Source organism: Mus musculus, chromosome 17 (genome assembly GCF_000001635.26).
Source record: "Mus musculus strain C57BL/6J chromosome 17, GRCm38.p6 C57BL/6J".
Taxonomy (NCBI): domain Eukaryota; kingdom Metazoa; phylum Chordata; class Mammalia; order Rodentia; family Muridae; genus Mus; species Mus musculus.
This window is the reverse complement of record NC_000083.6, coordinates 68,505,336-68,526,786: the sequence shown is the minus strand read 5'-3', so window position 1 is coordinate 68,526,786 and position 21,451 is coordinate 68,505,336. Positions and strand designations below refer to the sequence as shown.

General features: G+C 40.2%; 1 protein-coding gene across 10 annotated transcripts in view; it reads right to left on the bottom strand.

The window, feature by feature from the left end:
- L3mbtl4 (L3MBTL4 histone methyl-lysine binding protein) overlaps positions 1–21,451 on the bottom strand; it is a 511,181-nt gene that overhangs the window by 257,292 nt on the left and 232,438 nt on the right. For 2 of the 10 annotated variants that reach the window (XM_030249845.1, XM_011246498.3), the window contains one exon: positions 11,015–13,499. The exons of the other annotated variants lie outside the window; for them this stretch is intronic. In XM_030249845.1, the coding sequence (XP_030105705.1) occupies positions 13,431–13,499 (69 nt within the window). In that variant the 3' untranslated portion in view covers positions 11,015–13,430. Of the gene's footprint in view, positions 1–11,014; positions 13,500–21,451 lie in introns of those variants that run through there. 10 annotated transcript variants of the gene reach the window in all.

Below are 21,451 nucleotides of genomic sequence, written 5' to 3'. Positions count from 1 at the left end.
CAACTTATTTGAACAGTTCTCAAAGGAAGAAATACAAGTGGCAGATGCTTGAAAAAGTATTCAACATGGTCACCCTTCAGTAAAATGTAAATTAAAACTATTTTAAAATCCCATCTCATCCCAATGAGAAGGGCCACTGTCAACAACACAAAACAAAACAAAGCAAAACAAAGAATGCTGGGAACGATGATGGGAAAAGCATTCCTTTCCACACTATTGGTAGGAATGCAAACTAATGCTGCCTTTATGGAATCAGAGTGGAAGACTCCACTCTCAAAACAACCACAATGAGAAAACTTAAAAATATTGTATAACACAGCTATGCCACTTTTGGATACGTACCAAAGGGCTCCATGTCCTACTCACAGAGTCACTTGTATATCCATGTATATCACTGCATTTTACACAAGGAAATGGAATTAGCCTGCATGCCAATCAACAGGAGACTAGATAATAAAAACCTGGTACATACACGTAATGGGATTTTATTTAACTGCAAAGCAAAACAAAATGATTATTCTTGTAGGAATATGAGTGGAACTGGGTAAGAATGTGTTTAAGTAGGATAACCCAGCTTTATAAAGTCCAACACTTGTGTGTGAATCACAGCTTCTAGGCATTTAATATATACATTATGCTGTGAATAAATAAGTGGAAAGATGGGAAACTGTGAAGGGGCCTATTCAACTGTAAGGAAAATAATGGGCTTTAAGAGGGAGGTAGAGCAGACAATAAATCAGAGTGGGGAAGGAGAGACTGGGAGCCTGGAGAGGGAAAGAATGGAGAATAGTCAACCAAACTAGATAGTTGTGAAGGTTTCATTTAGTATTGTTCAAGCTCATTTAGAAAAAGAAACTCATAAGAGCTGAGAACTAAGTCAGAGAAAGTTGGTGACAATGTCCACAGTAGAAGCCAAGACAACAAAGAAAGAAAGGACATTGGTGGCTGCCTGGGAACAGAAGGAAATGTGGCAAAAAGTCTACAGATATAAGATTCATATCCAGAGTGAGATAAGGCAGGGAAAGAAGAAGCTGCCTGGATTACAGAGTAGATTTCTTCTGCAACCCCCACTCCATGTGTGAGGGACACAAAAGCCACGTCCACTGTGGGACTCAGGTTTTGTCTACAGTAGGAAGTGAAGAGAATGGTCAGAAAAGAGGTTCTTGAGGGCACGGGTTATAGGCTGAAGCCTAGGAGATGGTTGCTACGTGACCTAAGATCCCGTGGTCCTTGCTAAACTGAAGTAAGAATGCAGGGCTAAGGGGTTTGATGCTCTTATGGCCACCGCATGGGTTCCTAAGAGGGAGCAGAGGCAGAAAATGCAGTGTGTGTACCTGAAGCTTGCTCTGTTCTTCCTGAATGGAGGCAAGATAGATGGTGGGGACCAGACCACGCTCCAGGAATCTGGATCGTTCTCCTGCATGATCAGTTACTCCTTTAGTGTACACTCACAGCTCCTAACACCTACCATGGACCAAAGACTCACTAGAACGTAAAGGACAAAGCATTCTCCAGAAATGAAGCTTGATTAAGTTGACAGTCTTCACAGTAGTGCAGCTTTAAGGATTGGGGAGAGAAAAGTATATCCCATGAAAAAGTCACAGCCAGGCCTTCCTAAGCTAAGTTAGGAGAGGCAAACACAATTTAGCTTATTTAAATTCTTCTTCATTAGGAAAAAAAAAGTTATAGAAACTTCACATGCTACACTTGGGTACCATGAGTGTTAAATTTATAATATACAGTGATTGGCTTGTGGTTTGATGAAATGCAGTAGCATTTTTACCACATGAGATAAGCATGGATCCCATAATTCAAGTAAGGAAGGCAACTTCTGGGAGAAGCTTGGATGAGCCAACTCTAGCCACCTCTGAAAACTGGGCCAGCTCCATTTGGGGAATGAATACTACTTGACTTCTAAACAACACAAGTCATGAGCATGTCCTTTCTTAAAAACAACCAACCAATCATAAAACCAAAAAACAAAACAAAACAAAACAAAGAACAAAAAACAAAAAACAAAAAACAAAACAACCAGTCAAGTATTAAGGAAACTACCAGTTATTATGGATGTAAAAGAAAGCCCTGTATACCATAAACAGCTGTGCACTTCACAACCAAGCACAGCCAGAATGTTTCAGAAGTATCTACTCCTTCCCCTGGCCTGCCAAGTCCTTAACTCTGAACTGCAAGTCACAGTCAGAGTGAGAACAGTGGGATGGCAGGGAAGAGAGTTCAACATTCATATGGGCAGAGAAACATACAGAAACGGGCAACTTGGAGGGCCATGAAGGAATGCCAGATGGTTTGTCAGCAGTAACAGTCCTCCTAGGACCCTGGGTCAGAGGAAAGCCCTCAGTGACAAAGCTGAGTGAACACAACCTCCAAGAACAGCACCTCACAGGCAGGCAGGAGGACAGCTCTCTACAAAGTACTAGTACTTCATCTCTTAAAAAAAAATCTACATTGTAACTTTAGCTCAGTGTGCTAGCATTTCTCCTAGGTTCTTCCCCACAGTTACCTAGCAACAGCCTCATTATAAAAGGGGCTGCTTGGCCCCTCCTCACTCTCTTGCTCTCTTCCCTCTCTGTCCTTTTTCTCCCCATTCTCTTTCCCCTTCTCTCTCCATGTGTTCATGGCTGGCCTCTATTTCTCTCTCCCTCTTCCTCCCCCTTCCCCCATCTCCTCCCCCTCCTCCTCCCCCTCTTCCCATCTCCCTCCCCCCTCTCACTCTCTCTCTGTATGTCTGCCTTTCTCTGTCTCTCCTACCCACTCAACTCTCCTCCCCATGCCCCAAATAAACTCTATTCTACACTATACTCATCATTTTGCTGGTACATGGGGAGTGGGTAAGGGATGGGTTGAGGGATGCCCATACCATAATGCACCTCTATCAGACATATCCCTGGATTTTCCCTTTCTTTTTTATAAAACATAACACAGTGACCTTGAGCAGGAGACTCTGCCTCACTCTCCATGTCTTTACCTACAACATGGAAGTAATGATAATAGATTTGGGCAATTGCAAGGCTTTAAGTCATTAGCTACAATGTAAAAACATGCTTTATCCCAATTAGGCCCTCAGGCAACTGATTCCAGTTGATGGTACTGTGTGGAGAAGGAAAACAAAATCATCTGTAGTGACATGAGTTGCTCATCAGAAGGCAGCATATGTTCTGGTCCTAGAGGTGGAAATCGATGTTCTCAGCATGTAGATGATCCAAAGATGAAAGATGGGCTCCCACTGTGTGTCAGAACTCTGCTCTGAAGTGTGGAGGCCTAGGAATCCCATGGCCCTAAGTTCTGGATAGGATCTGTCTAATACCTCAGTCCCAGTACTGGCTCAGCCCCTGACTCATGTGACCTGAGCTCACTCACATGCCTAGGCTTTCTGCTTAGATGTTTATATGCAGCTGATGGGAGATGCAGTCTGCTGCTTGACACTTAGGGCAAATGGGATGGGATGAATCAGTACCTTATAAGCCTCACACTATCTGAGGACAAGCAGTGCCAGCAGCAAGCTCACAAAGAATCTTACCACAGGTTCTCAGTGGAAAAGTCAGTGAAATGTATTTCTACTTAAAGAAAACACTATTTTAAGGACAAAATATCTTGTTGCTGAGGGGAAGATAGTCTTAAGAATCTGTTCATTTACTGGCTTGTCACAGTTAAGTTCCTGTAGATGCCAGCTGCTTGTCTGATCCAGCTGCTTGTCTGATTTGGCTTTCTTAGCCTCTACAGAGAGCCTGAGCTTTCTGTATTGGAATACTGGGACAATAGGATGGAATTTTCCAATGGAAATTTCCAGATTCTTGAAAACACACACTCATATCTGGTAGAGTCCATGTTCAGAAGACAGATGCAGCATTGGTATAGTTCTGCTTTAATGCCCCACACCTTCTTTCTTTACCACATTCCCTCCAGCCATTCATCCTTCATCATCTCTCTGTGATCTTTTCATATTCTCATCCAATAGCCATACATCAAGCAGATACGGCACACACAAAAGAATACCAGCCTCACAACAGGGGCACCAGTGCGTCACCACTACTGGAAACACCAGCTCATGCCTGATTCCTCAAATAGAACCTGGAGGGCAGGTTCTAAGATGACTCTGAATACAGCTAATTTTATCTCTTTTTTAAGATAAATTTTATTAGGTATTTTATTTATTTACTTGTCAAATGTTTTTCCCTTTCCAGGTTTCCCCTCCACAAACCCCCTGATCCATCCCCCTTCCCCTGCTTCTATGTGGGTGCTCTTCCACCCACCCACCCACTCCCACATCACCACCCTGGCATTCGCCTACACTGGAACATCAATCCTTCATGAGACCAAGGGCCTCTCCTCCTCACATTGGTGCCAGATAAGACCACCCTCTATTACATATGCAGCTGGAACCATGTGTCCCTCCATGTGTACTCTTTGGTTGATGGTTTAGTCCCAGGGAACTCTGGGGGAGGAGGGTCTGTTGGGTTGATATTGTTGTTCTTCCTATGGGATTGCACACCCCCTCAGCTCCTTCAGTCCTTTCTCTAATTCCCCTATGGGGTCCCGTGCTCAATCCAATGGTTGGCTGTGAGCATCTGCAGCTTCTTTGGTTCAAACTCTGAACCAAATTGATATTTACTACAAGTCATATCACTTATGAATTATATTTATTTCTATGTAGATATCTACCCAAAAAAAAATCCTCCAAGGATTTTAAAGTATAAATCTCTAATCTCCCGTTCTGGATGAAAATGCTCAAAATGAGAGATTTTAGTGAAGAGCCTAGGCATGCAGAGCTTCTTACTGTCTTGGTAATAATCCCACGGGTATCTGATGGGGAAAGAGCAATGGCCTTGCTTTAAGACCTCACTAATCAGCATACACTAAATTGTGGCCACAATAATAGGCCAGCAATTATTTTCCATGTCCTCACTCTTCCCTATGTTCTTCCCATTGAAGTAATAGACAATTGAACCAGAGTGTCGGTCCTGGGGTACCATGACTACAACTGTGCTGGTTGTCTTTCACAGGGACCTGCAGAAAGTCTATCTCCAAGAGGGAGGTTAGCCCAATAGTGATTAAGAATCTGAGAGACTCAGAGACATTCCTGGGAGAGAGAGAGAGAGAGAGAGAGAGAGAGAGAGAGAGAGAGAGAGAGAGAAATAGAAATACAGCTTGGTGATATAGGGGAATGGGCCTTTAATAAGTTATTCAGGAGAATGAAGGAGGAGAATCCAAATTTAAGGCCAACCTGGGCATCTTAATGAAAGCTTAATTCAGATGCATGACATCCTAGATCAGATCCCCAATACTAAGGCAGATGAAGGAGAGGCTATGTGCATGTGAGAGAGTGAACAGAAAGACGGAGTGACTTGTTTGAGACACTAGATCCAGCAATGCTTGCAGCTAGTTTATACATCTTCCTATCCAGTAAGCCAAGAAATCTGCCACAAAACCCTGTCTTTGTTGGTTCATTCTAGATTAGTCCTAGATTTCTTGTATCCCTCATTGAAGAAGCATGGTAAATGTCCCTTAGCAATTTCTTTGAAACCAGAAGGCCTACCACAAGCTGAGGCCAAGCAGCTTATACCTAAGCCTAGGTGACTGAAGCTCAGACAGCTGTTGACAGTTACTATTTATTCTTTGCCCATCTGAGAACTGCACTACAGCTATTGGCTAGGTCCTGTGTGGCCCTTGATGCAACATGCCCAGCCGTCTTCTGCAGATCATCCCAACCACCACTCAGGCAAGGTTTCTGCTAGGCACGACCTTCTACATTACAGAAGTGCTGTGCTCTGAGTGATTTGAAGGCAGTAGTCTTCACTCAGAGGCAGAAGCCCCAAATCATTGATGCCGGTGCAGATGAAATGGCCTCTGATGGGTGGCACATGTGTTCTCTTCACCACTCATTGAGGCCAAGAGTTATCAACATTATATTTCTATAAGCTATTATGGCCTTAATATAAAGTTCATCATTTAATTTTTAATAGGTAGTTTATCTCTGTATTAAATAAAAGTGAGGAACACAACGTTCCCTCATATGATCCCTGTACCAAAGCTCACTGAAGGCTGGGCCCACTCACACTCAACATGGGTCAAAGTCTTATTAAAACCCCCTTGGGGTTTCACATCCTCATCTCACCTGCTCCCTGTGTATAATATTTTTGACGTCTATTGGAGGAAAATACCAGGGGTATTCCATACCACCCTCAATTCACTCCCCTGACTGTGATGTGAGATATGACTTATGTCTCATAGTTATTTGCATTTTTTTTCTCTTTTCTGCAGCATATTCCAAGCTCTGACAACTGGCTGAATAACAAATATTTTTTTAAAACAATAATCATGGATCTAAAAAAACAAAAACAAAAAAAAAACAAAAACAAAAAAAAACCCAAAAAAAACAAACAACAACAACAAAAAAAAACTACCAAAAAACTGCTAACCTCTACTGCTTCTTTTTCTCACAGGACTCTTGGCCTGTTTCTCCTTCCCAACTCACCTGCTTTGAATTTTAGCAAAATCAATCTTTACAAAAGGTGGAACTTACAAGAAAAATACTACAAGTTAGGTAGAACCGGAAAGAAACACCCATGTGTTATAGGAGGTGCTAAATAAAGAGCCCCAAGCACTGACAGGTGAGTCACTTTCAGTGATATTCACAATCCTGAAAGTATATTTTAGAGTAGAAATAGAACAACCAATATAAATGTTTAGATGACTTGTAAGCTTGAGAGTTAATCACTAAGGGATGACTGATTTTGCCTGGTGTTTATTCTGTGGTTCCCACTTGTCGGAATTGTATATTTCATTTCCAAAATCTGTTGTGGTAGTCACAGTAACATTAAGGAGAGAGCACAGAGCTGGCCTGCATACCCAGGTTGATATAGAAGATAAAGAAATTAATTGTAAATTAACTCAAACCTAATCAAGCATCACACTCTGAGGGGCCATCATGACCTAACACCAAGAAATCATGAGGTCTGTTACTTTTTTCTTCTTTAATGGTTAAATCGGTGCATATTAAATATAAAAGGTAATATGCTTCATTGTGACACTCACATATATGTGCAATGTACATTGATCATATTTACCCCCCCTCCAGTGCCCTCTCTTATGTCCCTTCCTCATTCCTTATAGTATATTACCTAAAGCTTCTTATGGTAGAAATGTGCTGGCCTCCCCTTCAACATGTCCCTGAATGCCCCACAGAAACACTGTTCAATATCATTTCTATTTCAACTTAATTAAACTCAACTGAAATGACAGATTCCCTTCCTCAACCCCACTAGCCACATTTCAAGTGCTGAACAACCATGAATGGAAAGGATCAAAGGCATAGACAAAGCAGAGACAGGGCATGTCCATCTCCATAGATCATTCTATCAACAGAACTGCCTCGGATGACCGACTGCACAGAACCCATTAGTAGAACACATGGGTAGAATCACCACCCACCAAGTAGGTAAATATCCCACAAAAGGAAGGCTAAAGCTCTGGGCCAAGCATTGATGGGCAGTGGGTGATCTCTGCAATGCTTTTGGAGATAACAATAAACTATACTTCAGCCTAAAGGATTATCGTTTCAGCCCAAAATTGGCTTGTGAGTCATACAAGATGAAGCATAGTGAACAGTATAAGCAAAGTGTGCATCTCTGGGTTCACACTAGCATACTTAGGGGCCGGAGAGCAGCTAAGAGTTCCGAGAGTATTCACAAGAATATTTGGGTAGAATTGGCAAAACTGCCTGCAAAGGGATGGACTAAATACACTCTGGTAGCAGAGAGCTGCCAGAGTAAGTCACTTATGAAAACTCGTGGACACTGAGGAATGGTAGATAGGTGAAGAACACATTCATAGAGGCCAGAATGGAAACCTCCACAGGGCAGCAGCAAAGCATGGTGGTACAATTTTTTTTTTAACATCCAGAAATCTAAGCAGAAGTGAGAAAGAACGTGGAGATCTTTGGGTAGGGGGAGGTCTAGTAGATTGAAAACACCATTTTCAAAAGACACTGCATCTTGTTCTAGCACCACTGGCCAGAATAACCCACATGCTTGGCTAAAAGGGAGAGAGGTTAACTTGGGTCTCGGGATAGCTTTAGACAGAGAAGTAGGCCAAGCTAGATACACAGTCTGGACCCTTTCTGCTGCTGGCAGCGCTTGACATTACTGCTATATTATTTTAAGAGAAGGAGACTATTATTACTGGAAGATCACTAGCAGCCATTACTATTCCGAATAGCATTTATTGTCCATTATGCATCCATTACTACAATCCAACCCCACTGTTTGTCATGTGTTATTAGTATAATGGCCTCATAATGGGCTCTGATTCTTTGACATTATTGAAATTCTACCATGAGTCACTATATCAATATTTCAGGGAAGAAAGCATAATCTACAATGAAATAATGTGTGATTTAAATTACTTGACTCTTACATAATCCTTAATCATGTTTATGATAATCATTCTGCTTATTAAAGATACACTAGGAGCACAAAGCCATCAATGAGTAGTTTCTTGTGTGACTTAAAAAATAGGTACTTTCGGAACAGGATATGTTGGTTAGCACAAAGAATAATGCATATTTGGTTTCAATAGACTGAAGGCAATAAATAATCTGTAATAAATGGTTATTTATTGACCAACCTATCAGTATATTTTTATTTATGACTTACATGCATTCTATTGCTTAAGAAGCACTTGTGAGAAGTCGGCAAATGAACTTCTAGGAAAAGGAGGAAGGGTTAGAAGCTGCTTCCTCATGATATAGTGAGTGAGAAGTGTCAGCATAACCAACAGACTCTATCCCAAAGAGAGGAAGGCTGCAAGAATACCAGAAATCACAAAGGTGGTCACTGGACTTCAGAAACTAATAGAGGAATATAAAGGGGACATGGCAGACATGAACCAGTAGTGCATGGTTCTGAAAATAAGGCTTTCTATCCAGATCTTGGAGGACAAGAAAGAGGAGGTAGCCAAGTGGTCCAGAGTTAGGTACTCTGCCCAACAAAACAAAACAAACGAACAAAAAGCAAAACAACATCAACCACAAAAGAAACAAAAAACAAACAAATAAAAAAGAAAAACTGGAAGCACTTGCCTCATGGAGACCCACAAACCTTGTCGGCTAAGAATTCAATTAGGGGATCCAATGAGTCAATTTCTCTACCATCACAGCTCAATTATTGACACCAGAACCAATTTCTCAGGTTCCATGTCTTCTATGGTTGTAGCCAGGTACTGTCTCTAGATGAGATCTATTGTTTAAGAGTGAGCTACTCTGGAGCATGGTAACCAAGAACAATCGCAAGTCAGGTGACTCCGAGGCAACCTGCCATAGTGCCTTGAGTAGAAGGGAGCTGCCTGAGAACTGTATAGGCTACCGAGCTCTGAAGTGAGAGTCTGAGCATCTCTGGGGTACAGTGGTATAATTAGTCCAGTGTTGCTCCTGGCAAACAAAGGAGGGAAACCCCTAAGTGACTGCCATAGTATTGAGCAAGGACCCTTGACTACTCTGGGATCAGCAAAACTGAAGACCTAGAGTAAAACTGAGTCCTTCAGATATGACTTAGCCATTCTATCTGATATCAAAGACTATGTGTGAGAGCTTGACAAGGTGGTGCCTGTTCCTGTCCCTCTTGCATTAGAGAGGGAAGAGTCTTTAGACTCACCCAAGATTCTAGCCATTCATTCTATGCCTCTAGCTGCATGTAATCCTGCCTGAGCCACAAGTGTCTTTGGGGTGTTAAGAATATATAGGAGGTGACAGGTTAACTGCAGTTAGTACTACGGTGGTGAAGCTTTTCTGAGTCACAGACCCACCCATGCTGTTGTGGGAAATTTTTGTAATGATAGTCATCCACACCTCTGTCAGTAAACCTATCAGCTCACCAAACTTGACCCAGATATAATGTTCTCTCTGATCTGTTAGTATCTTGTCTGGGGCAAGGAGGCACTTCCTTATGACTCTTCAGAAAATGTCATATAAAACTACCCCTTCCATCTCATAGGCTCTTGAATTTAGGCAAACAGAATGATATGTTTCAAACCCTCAAAGTGAATACCTGCCAGCCAGTATTGCTACATCCTGCAAAGTTATCCTTTAAAGCTGATGTAGAAATAAGGCAGTTCAATACTAACATAGACTAAGGCAGCTCATGCTTATCAAGTCAGCATGGAAGAATGTATTAAAGGAGTTCTACACAGAGACAACTGCCATCTCAATAATGAGAACCCAGAGAAGGTTCTCCCTAAAATGAATGGGATGTAGAGAAGAGAAGAGAAGAGAAGAGAAGAGAAGAAAAGAAAAGAAAAGAAAAGAAAAGGAAGGAAAAGAAAAAAAAAGGAAATCTCAAACAAACAACAAAATTACAGGAATTTGTACACTCCTCCTCAGTGAGGACTACTCAGGCAGGTAAAGTGTTTTAACTCTCCAGTTAGAGACAAAGATTATCGGCTTTGAATAAGAAACAAGTCTAACTTGTCTCCAAGAAATACATCACATTGGCCCAAACCAAATCAGAACAAAACAAAACAGACTAAGAATAAAGAAGGGCAAGAGGGAATGGGGCTGCTGTGACTCAGCTGTTAAGAGCTCTGGCTGCTCTTGGAGAAGTCCTGGGATTACCATTTGTAACTAATTCCAAGAGATCCCATACATTTTTCAGGGGACCTGCACACTCATGATGTATAGATATACATTCAGACAAAACACACAAATAAAATACAATACAATACAATACAATACAATACAATAAAATACAATAAAATAAATTTTATTGATAATGGATGGGGGTCAAAACATTAAGCAAAGGGAAACTGAAAACAAGCCAATATAACTATTTTATTATTAAGTAGACTTAGAGGTAAATTTAAAAGAGATAAAGAAAGCTAACTCATACTAGTCATGGGAACTAACTTATCAAAATTTTGAAACAATTATAAAAATATATGCAATACAAATTGTGATACCCAATTTTATAAAACAAACATGAACACACATAAAAGGACAGATAAGTTCTAACTATTTCAATATGCCACTTTTATTAATGTGTATTTCACACTAACTCAAGAAAGAGACTTTAGGGTTTAGAAATTATTCTTTTGACCAAATGAACCACACAGACATTCACAAAATATTCTACCAGCAAGAAGCAGAAATACACAGTCTTCTCAGAAACCCATGGAAATTTCTCTAAAATAGATCATGTTTTAAGTCATGAAGTAAATATTATCATATAAAAACAATTTAAACGATGATATTAGGTAATAATAAAATAAAATTAGAAATCGGTAGCAAGAGAGACTAAAGAAAATTATGCAAACATCTAGAGACTGAACCAAGCACCCTTAACAGCAAAGAAAGTTGTTGAAGAAATCAGGAGAGAAGTTGAATGGTTCCTACGTCAAGTGAAATGTAAGGTAGAGATGAACATACTTCCATGTACAGAAAACATTAAATACAGACTTCAATGTGCAGAAAACGTGAAATACACACTTTAGTGTATAGAAAACGTTAAATGCTTCAGTGTGCAGAAAATGTTAAACAATACCTTCAATGTACAGAATACATGGCTCTAAAAGGAAAATTGATAGCTAGGAGTTCTCACATATAAAAAGTCAGAAAGATGTCAAATTAGTAACTATGATATAACCACATCTATATAAACAAGAACAAACCTGAATCTGAATATTACGAAAAACACATAATAACAAATCAGGGCAGAAAGAATCAAAGAAACTAGAAGTTTGGTTCTTTGAAAATGGCAAATGGGGTCCATAAGCCCTTATCCAAACTGATCAGCAAACCATATACATTAATAGGGAACATTTTAAAAATTAATATTACAATAGGTTAAAATATAAAGGAGACATGGATAAATCCCTAGACATACATTATATACTAGAATTCAATAACTAGAATATAAACAACTTGAAGAGCTCTATAATAACCAATGAAGAGTGGTTTTACGAAGAAAAACACAGAATTGGCTACAGTCATTGTCAAATTGTATCAGCCTATTAAAGAAGAAATAGCCTCAACATTCTTTATTTTTTTCACAAAAGTAGAAAGGGAAGGACTCATGCCATGAAGTCAGTATTATATTGATACCAGAACAAAATAAGCACACACAAAAAACCCAAACCATACACCAATCCCTGGGGGGGAAAGCTCTCAATAAACCCCTTATAACCCAAATTCAAGAAAAATTTAAAATTATGTATCATAATTAACCTGATTTCATATCAGGGATGGCTCAGTATATGCAAGTCAATATTTGTAATGCAGCAGATGTATGGATTCAAGGACAGAAACTTCACGATTATCTCAGTAGATGCAGAGACAGCCTTTAACCAAGCACAACACTCAATAACAGCTAAAGCTCCGAAGAAGGAAGAACAAAACAAAAAAACATATCGCAACTTTATAAAATCTACGTATGACAAATCTGTAGACAATATTATCTGGAAACACTCTTTACAATCAGAAATACAACGAGGGTATCTACTCCTCCAGCTTTTACTCAATATAGTGTTTGAGCTCTCAGCTATAGGCACAAAGCAATAGAAGTCAATTAAAAAAATGAATAGGAATGGTAGAGGTCAAATTATCCCTATTTCCAAATGAGCTGACTCTGTGGTTAAAAGGCCCTAAAGACTACTCCTGTACACTCCTAGAGCTGACAGATTCCATCAGCAAAACATCAAGGTACAAAGATGGAAAATATCAGTAGCTTTTCCTTATACCATTAATGATTTTTCTGAGAAAGAATTAGGAACACATCTTATTCACAATACTTTAGAAAACTAAAATGCGCAGGAATAAATATGATCAAGAAAACAAAAGGACTCTACAACAGAAACTCCAAAACACAAAGAAAGAAAAGACATCAGAAAAATGGCTGTAAATCTCACACTCGTGGACTGCATGGATTGATATTGTGGAAATGGCTGCGGCAGTACAATTCCATTAAAATAACCTTTACATTCATCAAAGAGACTGCAATGCTCACTGGGTCTCACAGCCAGAGTTAATAGTATACCTTAAGGTCACTTCAGGCTGCTGCTATCCTGCTGAGCACTTGGTCTGCTTACTTAACCTGTCTTTAAGAATATAAGTAATGATCAAGTTTACCTGCCTTGAATTTCCCATGTAATCAGCTCCTACTCCCTAAGCTAATGTGTGGCTTTAATCTTAAGTTATGTACCTTTCCCATGTGCCTGACATAAATAGCAATGCCCATGCGTATGTATATGTATTATGATAATCATTCGCTCAAAACAAATAGCTTGGAAATGGCCTTATTCAACAAATATTCACAGCAAATATTATGAACAAGTATATCAACGAGTGTTGTAACAGATCTTATTGAAACAAATGTTTATTTGTGAGTATTCAGTGCTTTGGGGTCATTTGGAGTAAATAACATAATTTCTTATAAAACTCCGATAAGGATTTCTGTTGAGTATCCCTCACTCCTTCTCCAGGTGGTGTTTTCTGTGCTCTACAATAAATACAAAGCAAAGGACATTGTTAGAGACAGATAGACATCACCCAGACATCAAGACACACAGACAGTAGTAGGATTCCGGGAATAAATGTCAGAGGAGCCAGAAATCTCAAACAAAGACAAACGGCAGACATAGGGAAACAAGTAGAAACTTCAAACTGGGTCAAATTAATACAGGAGGAAGGGCTGAATTTTCCTTAATGAGACACCAACACAATTTGATGACTCTGGAGTTCTGAACAATGGGTTTAACTATAGAAACAGCTATATCACCAAAAGTAATCTATGGATTAGCACAAAGTGACCATCAAATTTCCATTATATTCTTCATAAAACAGAAAATCGCTTTAAAAATCATATGCAAGTACAAACAGACGAAATAGACAAAACAATCTTAAGCACACAAATTAGTGGTAGTTGTAGCCAGAAATAGTTGGTATCAGACTATACCACAAAGCTATGCTGACAAAACTGTATGTTACTTGTATGGAAACAGACACACAGTACAATTGAAAAAAAAATCATAGAAAATAACCATTCTGGCTATTACTGCCAACTTTTTCTCCTTCTCCTCCTCCCCACTCCTCTTCCCCTTCCTCCTCCTTCTACTCGTTTCTTCTTCTTCTTCTTCTTCTTCTTCTTCTTCTTCTTCTTCTTCTTCTTCTTCTTCTTCTTCTTCTTCTTCTTCTTCTTCTTCCTCCTCCTCCTCCTCCTCCTCCTCCTCCTCCTCCTCCTCCTCTTCTTCTTCTTCTTCTTCTTCTTCTTCTTCTTCTTCTTCTTCCCAAGGTATCGAAAATATACATTAGAGAACTGACAAGCCTTTTCAGAAATGGTTGACAGGAAAGTTGGATACCACATACAGAAGAATAAAAGTAGATTTTTCTCCCTCATCTTGTGTAAAATCAAATAAAATGGCTCAAAACCTTAATATAAGACCTGAAATCCAAACTGTTATAGGAAAGATTGAGGAAAAACCACTTCACAATACAGGCATATGCAAAGACCTTTTGAAAAGAAATCTAATGGATCAGAAAATTAATTGCAGGAATGGACAAAATGGGATTGTAGGAAATTTAAGTTTACAGGGAGCAATAAATACAGTTAGTTGAATGAAAAGAGACCACACAGAAAGAGACCAAATCGTTGCCACCTATAAATCTCATAGGATATTAGTATCTAAAACTTGATAAAGACCTAAAAATTAAACCTGAAAAGCACAAATCATTCCATCAGTAAGCAAGCACAGGATTTGAGGGAATGGTCTGCAAAAAAGGAAACATCACCAGCCAATAAATATGGAGAGAATGTTGGTGGTCCTTAAATCATGGATGCACAAATCAAAACTACAGTTAGATCCAGTCTTACCCTAGTCAGGATGGGTATCATCAAGGAAACAGTAAAAGCTTGCCTGTGAGCGTGTGTGGGAAGGAACCCTTAGATGGTGCTGATGGGAATGTAAGCTTGTACAGTAACTATGGAAATCAGTGTCAGTGTTCCTCATAAATCTAAAATTAGGATGACCATATGATCCAACTATAGCACTACTGAGTATATACCCAAAGGAACCTAAATTGGCATATCAAAATGCTTATTGCAGCATTATTTATAAAAAAACAAGATATGGAACCTCTCTAGTTGTCTCATATGTGGATGTGTGCATGTGTGTATTTGTGCAAGTGCATACACATATATTGTGAAAATAGAAAAACAATTATGTCATGAGAAGATATCTACAGAGAAGAGAGAACAAGAGAGAACATGAGTATATACGATAGTACATCCCACATTCTTGCCTATATGCGGATCTATACATAAGTACATTTGACATATATATATATATCACAATACGTAATAATGAGCATGTAACTTTATATTCCAACTAAAAACTAGTATAAATAAACACTGTCTACTCTTGAATTGGCACTAGAGACCTAAAAATACTTGACTAATTAAGACAGAACATGTCCTCCTTCCACTTGCTTGAGTAATGGTGCCAAAAACCAAGAGTGGAGATATAAAGCAATTTGTCCACCCTTGGCTGGCACTCATCTAGTCAATTTTCCCTAGCCTTCTTGTCCTCCATTAAATCACTCCAGGTTTCACCTGAGTCCTGCAGCAGCCTGCTTGAAGGAGGCCTTCCTCTCATTCCAAATACATCCACTGAAGAGTATAACTGTTGGTGCAGAGACAAATCCCCTCTCCCTTTATCTCTGGATCTCCAGACTTATCCTTTGAACTACTTCAGCCCACATGCAAGAGCTCCTCCTTCTGCCACACCTCAATGCTCTAAGGAACCCACCTCTAAGTACAGATCCAATCCTTGTTCTTTCCCACAGCCCCTCTCAGTCTTTCCTCCTACCCCATCTCTATTCTATTCTGCCACTCTCTGCCCTGCAGAAGCACTCTGAACCAGGGGACCTGCATCCACTACACTTGCCCAGGGTCCTGAGAGAGCAACAGTGACCTGAGTACAGACACCCATCCAAAATATTCCAGATCACATAACAACATCGAGAAATACCTCAAATATCATAACTCCATATGCTTACACCCCAGCATAAAAACACAAACACGAACAGTCCAGATAATGTGCCTGTCTTAGTCAGTGTTTGCATTCCTTCAGAAAACATCATGACCAAGAAGCAAGTAGGGGAGGAAAGGGTTTATTTAGCTTACATTTCCATATTGCTGTTCATCACCAAAGGAAGTTAGAACAGGAACTCACACGGGACAGGAACTTGGAGGCAGGAGCTGATGCAGAGGCCATGGAAGGGTGCTGCTTACTGGATTGCTTCTCCTGGCTTGCTTTCTTATAGAACCCAGACTACCATGTCAGGGGTAGCACCACCCACAATGGGCCCTCCCACACTTGATCACTAATTGAGAAAATGCCCTACAGCAGTATCTCATGGAGGCATTTCCTCAAGAGAGGCTCCTTTCTTTGTGATAATTCCAGCCTGTGTCAACTTGACACACAAAACCAGTCAGTACCGTACCTCTATCAGGACCCGCTAATCGTACTAGAGTAGGCCCTGAAAATGTCAAAATAACTGAATCACAAGAAAATCTCTTTAAAGGTGTTAAAGAACCTTAAAGAGGATATAAATAAATTCCTCAGTGAACTCTGCAAAAACACAAAGAATAAGTATAATGAAAATGGTTCAAGACATGAAAGTAGAAATAAAATCACACACACACACACACACACACACACACACACACACACCCTAAAATAAAACAAGAAATGAAAATTTAGGCGGTCAAACTGAAACCTCACAAAGAGAGAATCTCAGATGTTGAAGTCAAGATAAAAGAAATTGATACCTCAAAGAAACTGTTAATTGTTTTAAAATCCATGCCCCAAACACCAAAACATCCAAGAACTCTGAGACACTATGGAAATAAAAAGCAATGAATAATAGGGATATGGAAAGGAAACAAAACATAAATTAGTCCAGATAGCCGGCCACCTTCCTGGTGAGAGCACGGGGGTCTGCCCGGCCTGAGAGGTTTGTGGCACAGGCACCGGTGGGAGCCTTCTTGGCTCCGGAACTCCGCGGAGGGCAGGCTGCACGGGTGACCGTGTGGAATACAGAGTGCCAGCCGTTTCTGGGACGGGCGAGACTCGCAGAGCTTCTGGGCGGCGCCATCTTCAGCTCCAGATAGCCGGCCACCTTCCTGGTGAGAGCACGGGGGTCTGCCAGGCCTGAGAGGTTTATGGCACAGGCGCCGGCGGGAGCCTTCTTGGCTCCGGGACTCCGCGGAGGGCAGGCTGCACGGGTGACCGTGTGGAATACAGAGTGCCAGCCGTTTCTGGGACGGGCGAGAGTCGCAGAGCTTCTGGGCGGCGCCATCTTCAACTCCAGACAACCAGCCACCTTCCCGGCAAGAGCCACAGAGCTTCTGAGGCAGCGCCATCCTCAGCTCCAGACGGCCGGCCTCCTTCCGGACAAGAGCCACAGAGCTTCTCAGGCGGCGACATCTTCGACTCCAGACAACTGGCCACCTTCCTGGCCAAAGCAACACAGCTTCTGGGAAAGATCCTGTTTTGGGCCTTCACCTTCAGCCAGGAGGAGGTCCAAACACCAGATAACTGTACACCTTCCCTGAAAGAGGAGAGCTTGCCTACAGAGACTGCTCTGACCACTGAAACTCAGAGAAGAGAGCTTGTCTCCCACGCCTGCTGATAGAGGGTAACAAAATCAACAGAGGAACAATCTCTTAACAAAGACAACTATAACAACTAACTCCAGAGATTGCCAGATGGCGAAAGGTAAACGTAAGAATCCTACTAACAGAAGCCAGAACCACTCACCATCATCAGAACCCAGAACACCCACTTCGCCCAATCCAGGACACCCTAACACACCTGAAAAGGTAGACCTGGATTTAAAAGCATATCTCATGATGATGGTAGAGGACATAAAGAAGGAATTCAATAACTCACTTAAAGAAATACAGGAGAACACTGCTAAAGAGTTACAAGTCCTTAAAGAAAAACAGGAAAACACTGCTAAAGAGTTACAAGTCCTTAAAGAAAAACAGGAAAACACAACCAAACAGGTAGAAGTCCTTATAGAAAAACAGGAAAACACATCCAAACAGGTGATGGAAATGAACAAAACCATACTAGACCTAAAAAGGGAAGTAGACACAATAAAGAAAACCCAAAGTGAGGCGGCGCTGGAGATAGAAACCCTAGGAAAGAAATCTGGAACCATAGATGCCAGCATCAGCAACAGAATACAAGAGATGGAAGAGAGAATCTCAGGTGCAGAAGACTCCATAGAGAACATTGGCACAACAATCAAAGAAAATGGAAAATGCAAAAAGATCCTAACTCAAAACATCCAGGAAATCCAGGACACAATGAGAAGACCAAACCTACGGATAATAGGAGTGGATGAGAATGAAGATTTTCAACTCAAAGGACCAGCAAACATCTTCAACAAAATTATTGAAGAAAACTTCCCAAATCTAAAGAAAGAGATGCCCATGAACATACAAGAAGCCTACAGAACTCCAAATAGACTGGACCAGAAAAGAAATTCCTCCCGACACATAATAATCAGAACACCAAATGCACTAAATAAAGATAGAATACTAAAAGCAGTAAGGGAAAAAGGTCAAGTAACATATAAAGGCAAGCCTATCAGAATTACACCAGATTTTTCACCAGAGACTATGAAAGCCAGAAGAGCCTGGACAGATGTTATACAGACACTAAGAGAACACAAATGCCAGCCCAGGCTACTATACCCAGCCAAACTCTCAATTACCATAGATGGAGAAACCAAAGTATTCCACGACAAAACTAAATTCACCCATTATCTCTCCACGAATCCAGCCCTTCAAAGGATAATAACAGAAAAAAACCAATACAAGGACGGGAACCACGCCCTAGAAAAAACAAGAAGATAATCCCTCAACAAACCTAAAAGAAGACAGCCACAAGAACAGAATGCCAACTTTAACAACAAAAATAAAAGGAAGCAACAATTACCTTTCCTTAATATCTCTTAATATCAATGGACTCAATTCCCCAATAAAAAGACATAGACTAACAGACTGGCTACACAAACAGGACCCAACATTCTGCTGCTTACAGGAAACCCATCTCAGGGAAAAAGACAGACACTACCTCAGAGTGAAAGGCTGGAAAACAATTTTCCAAGCAAATGGTCTGAAGAAACAGGCTGGAGTAGCCATTCTAATATCGGATAAAATCAACTTCCAACCCAAAGTTATCAAAAAAGACAAGGAGGGACACTTCATACTCATCAAAGGTAAAATCCTCCAAGAGGAACTCTCAATTCTGAATATCTACGCTCCAAATGCAAGGGCAGCCACATTCATTAAAGACACTTTAGTAAAGCTCAAAGCACACATTGCACCTCACACAATAATAGTGGGAGACCTCAACACACCACTTTCATCAATGGACAGATCGTGGAAACAGAAACTAAACAGGGACACAGTGAAACTAACAGAAGTTATGAAACAAATGGACCTGACAGATATCTACAGAATATTTAATCCTAAAACAAAAGGATATACCTTCTTCTCAGCACCTCACGGGACCTTCTCCAAAATTGACCATATAATTGGTCACAAAATAGGCCTCAACAGATACAAAAATATTGAAATTGTCCCATGTATCCTATCAGACCACCATGGCCTAAGACTGATCTTCAATAACAACACTAAGAATGGAAAGCCAACATTCACGTGGAAATTGAACAACACTCTTCTCAATGATACCTTGGTCAAGGAAGGAATAAAGAAAGAAATTAAAGACTTTTTAGAGTTTAATGAAAATGAAGCCACAACGTACCCAAACCTTTGGGACACAATGAAAGCATTTCTAAGAGGGAAACTCATAGCTCTGAGTACCTCCAAGAAGAAACGGGAGAGAGCACATACTAGCAGCTTGACAACACATCTAAAAGCTCTAGAAAAAAAGGAAGCAAATTCACCCAAGAGGAGTAGACAGCAGGAAATAATCAAACTCAGGGGTGAAATTAACCAAGTGGAAACAAGAAGAACTATTCAAAGAATTAACCAAACGAGGAGTTGGTTCTTTGAGAAAATCAACAAGATAGATAAGCCCTTAGCTAGACTCACTAGAGGGCAAAGGGACAAAATCCTAATCAACAAAATCAGAAATGAAAAGGGAGACATAACAACAGATCCTGAAGAAATCCAAAACACCATCAGATCCTTCTACAAAAGCTTTATACTCAACAAAACTGGAAAACCTGGATGAAATGGACAAATTTCTGGACAGATACCCAGGTACCAAAGTTGAATCAGGATCAAGTTGACCTTCTAAACAGTCCCATATCCCCTAAAGAAATAGAAGCAGTTATTAATAGTCTCCCAGCCAAAAAAAGCCCAGGACCAGATGGGTTTAGTGCAGAGTTCTATCAGACCTTCAAAGAAGATCTAATTCCAGTTCTGCACAAACTATTTCACAAGATAGAAGTAGAAGGTACTCTACCCAACTCATTTTATGAAGCCACTATTACTCTGATACCTAAACCACAGAAAGATCCAACAAAGATAGAGAACTTCAGACCAATTTCTCTTATGAATATCGATGCAAAAATCCTTAATAAAATTCTCGCTAACCGAATCCAAGAACACATTAAAGAAATCATCCATCCTGACCAAGTAGGTTTTATTCCAGGGATGCAGGGATGGTTTAATATACGAAAATCCATCAATGTAATCCATTATATAAACAAACTCAAAGACAAAAACCACATGATCATCTCGTTAGATGCAGAAAAAGCATTTGACAAGATCCAACACCCATTCATGATAAAAGTTTTGGAAAGATCAGGAATTCAAGGCCCATACCTAAACATAATAAAAGCAATCTACAGCAAACCAGTAGCCAACATCAAAGTAAATGGAGAGAAGCTGGAAGCAATCCCACTAAAATCAGGGACTAGACAAGGTTGCCCACTTTCTCCCTACCTTTTCAACATAGTACTTGAAGTATTAGCCAGAGCAATTCGACAACAAAAGGAGATCAAGGGGATACAAATTGGAAAAGAGGAAGTCAAAATATCACTTTTTGCAGATGATATGATAGTATATATAAGTGACCCTAAAAATTCCACCAGAGAACTCCTAAACCTGATAAACAGCTTTGGTGAAGTAGCTGGATATAAAATTAACTCAAACAAGTCAATGGCCTTTCTCTACACAAAGAATAAACAGGCTGAGAAAGAAATTAGGGAAACAACACCCTTCTCAATAGTCACAAATAATATAAAATATCTCGGCGTGACTCTAACTAAGGAAGTAAAAGATCTGTATGATAAAAACTTCAAGTCTCTGAAGAAAGAAATTAAAGAAGATCTCAGAAGATGGAAAGATCTCCCATGCTCATGGATTGGCAGGATCAACATTGTAAAAATGGCTATCTTGCCAAAAGC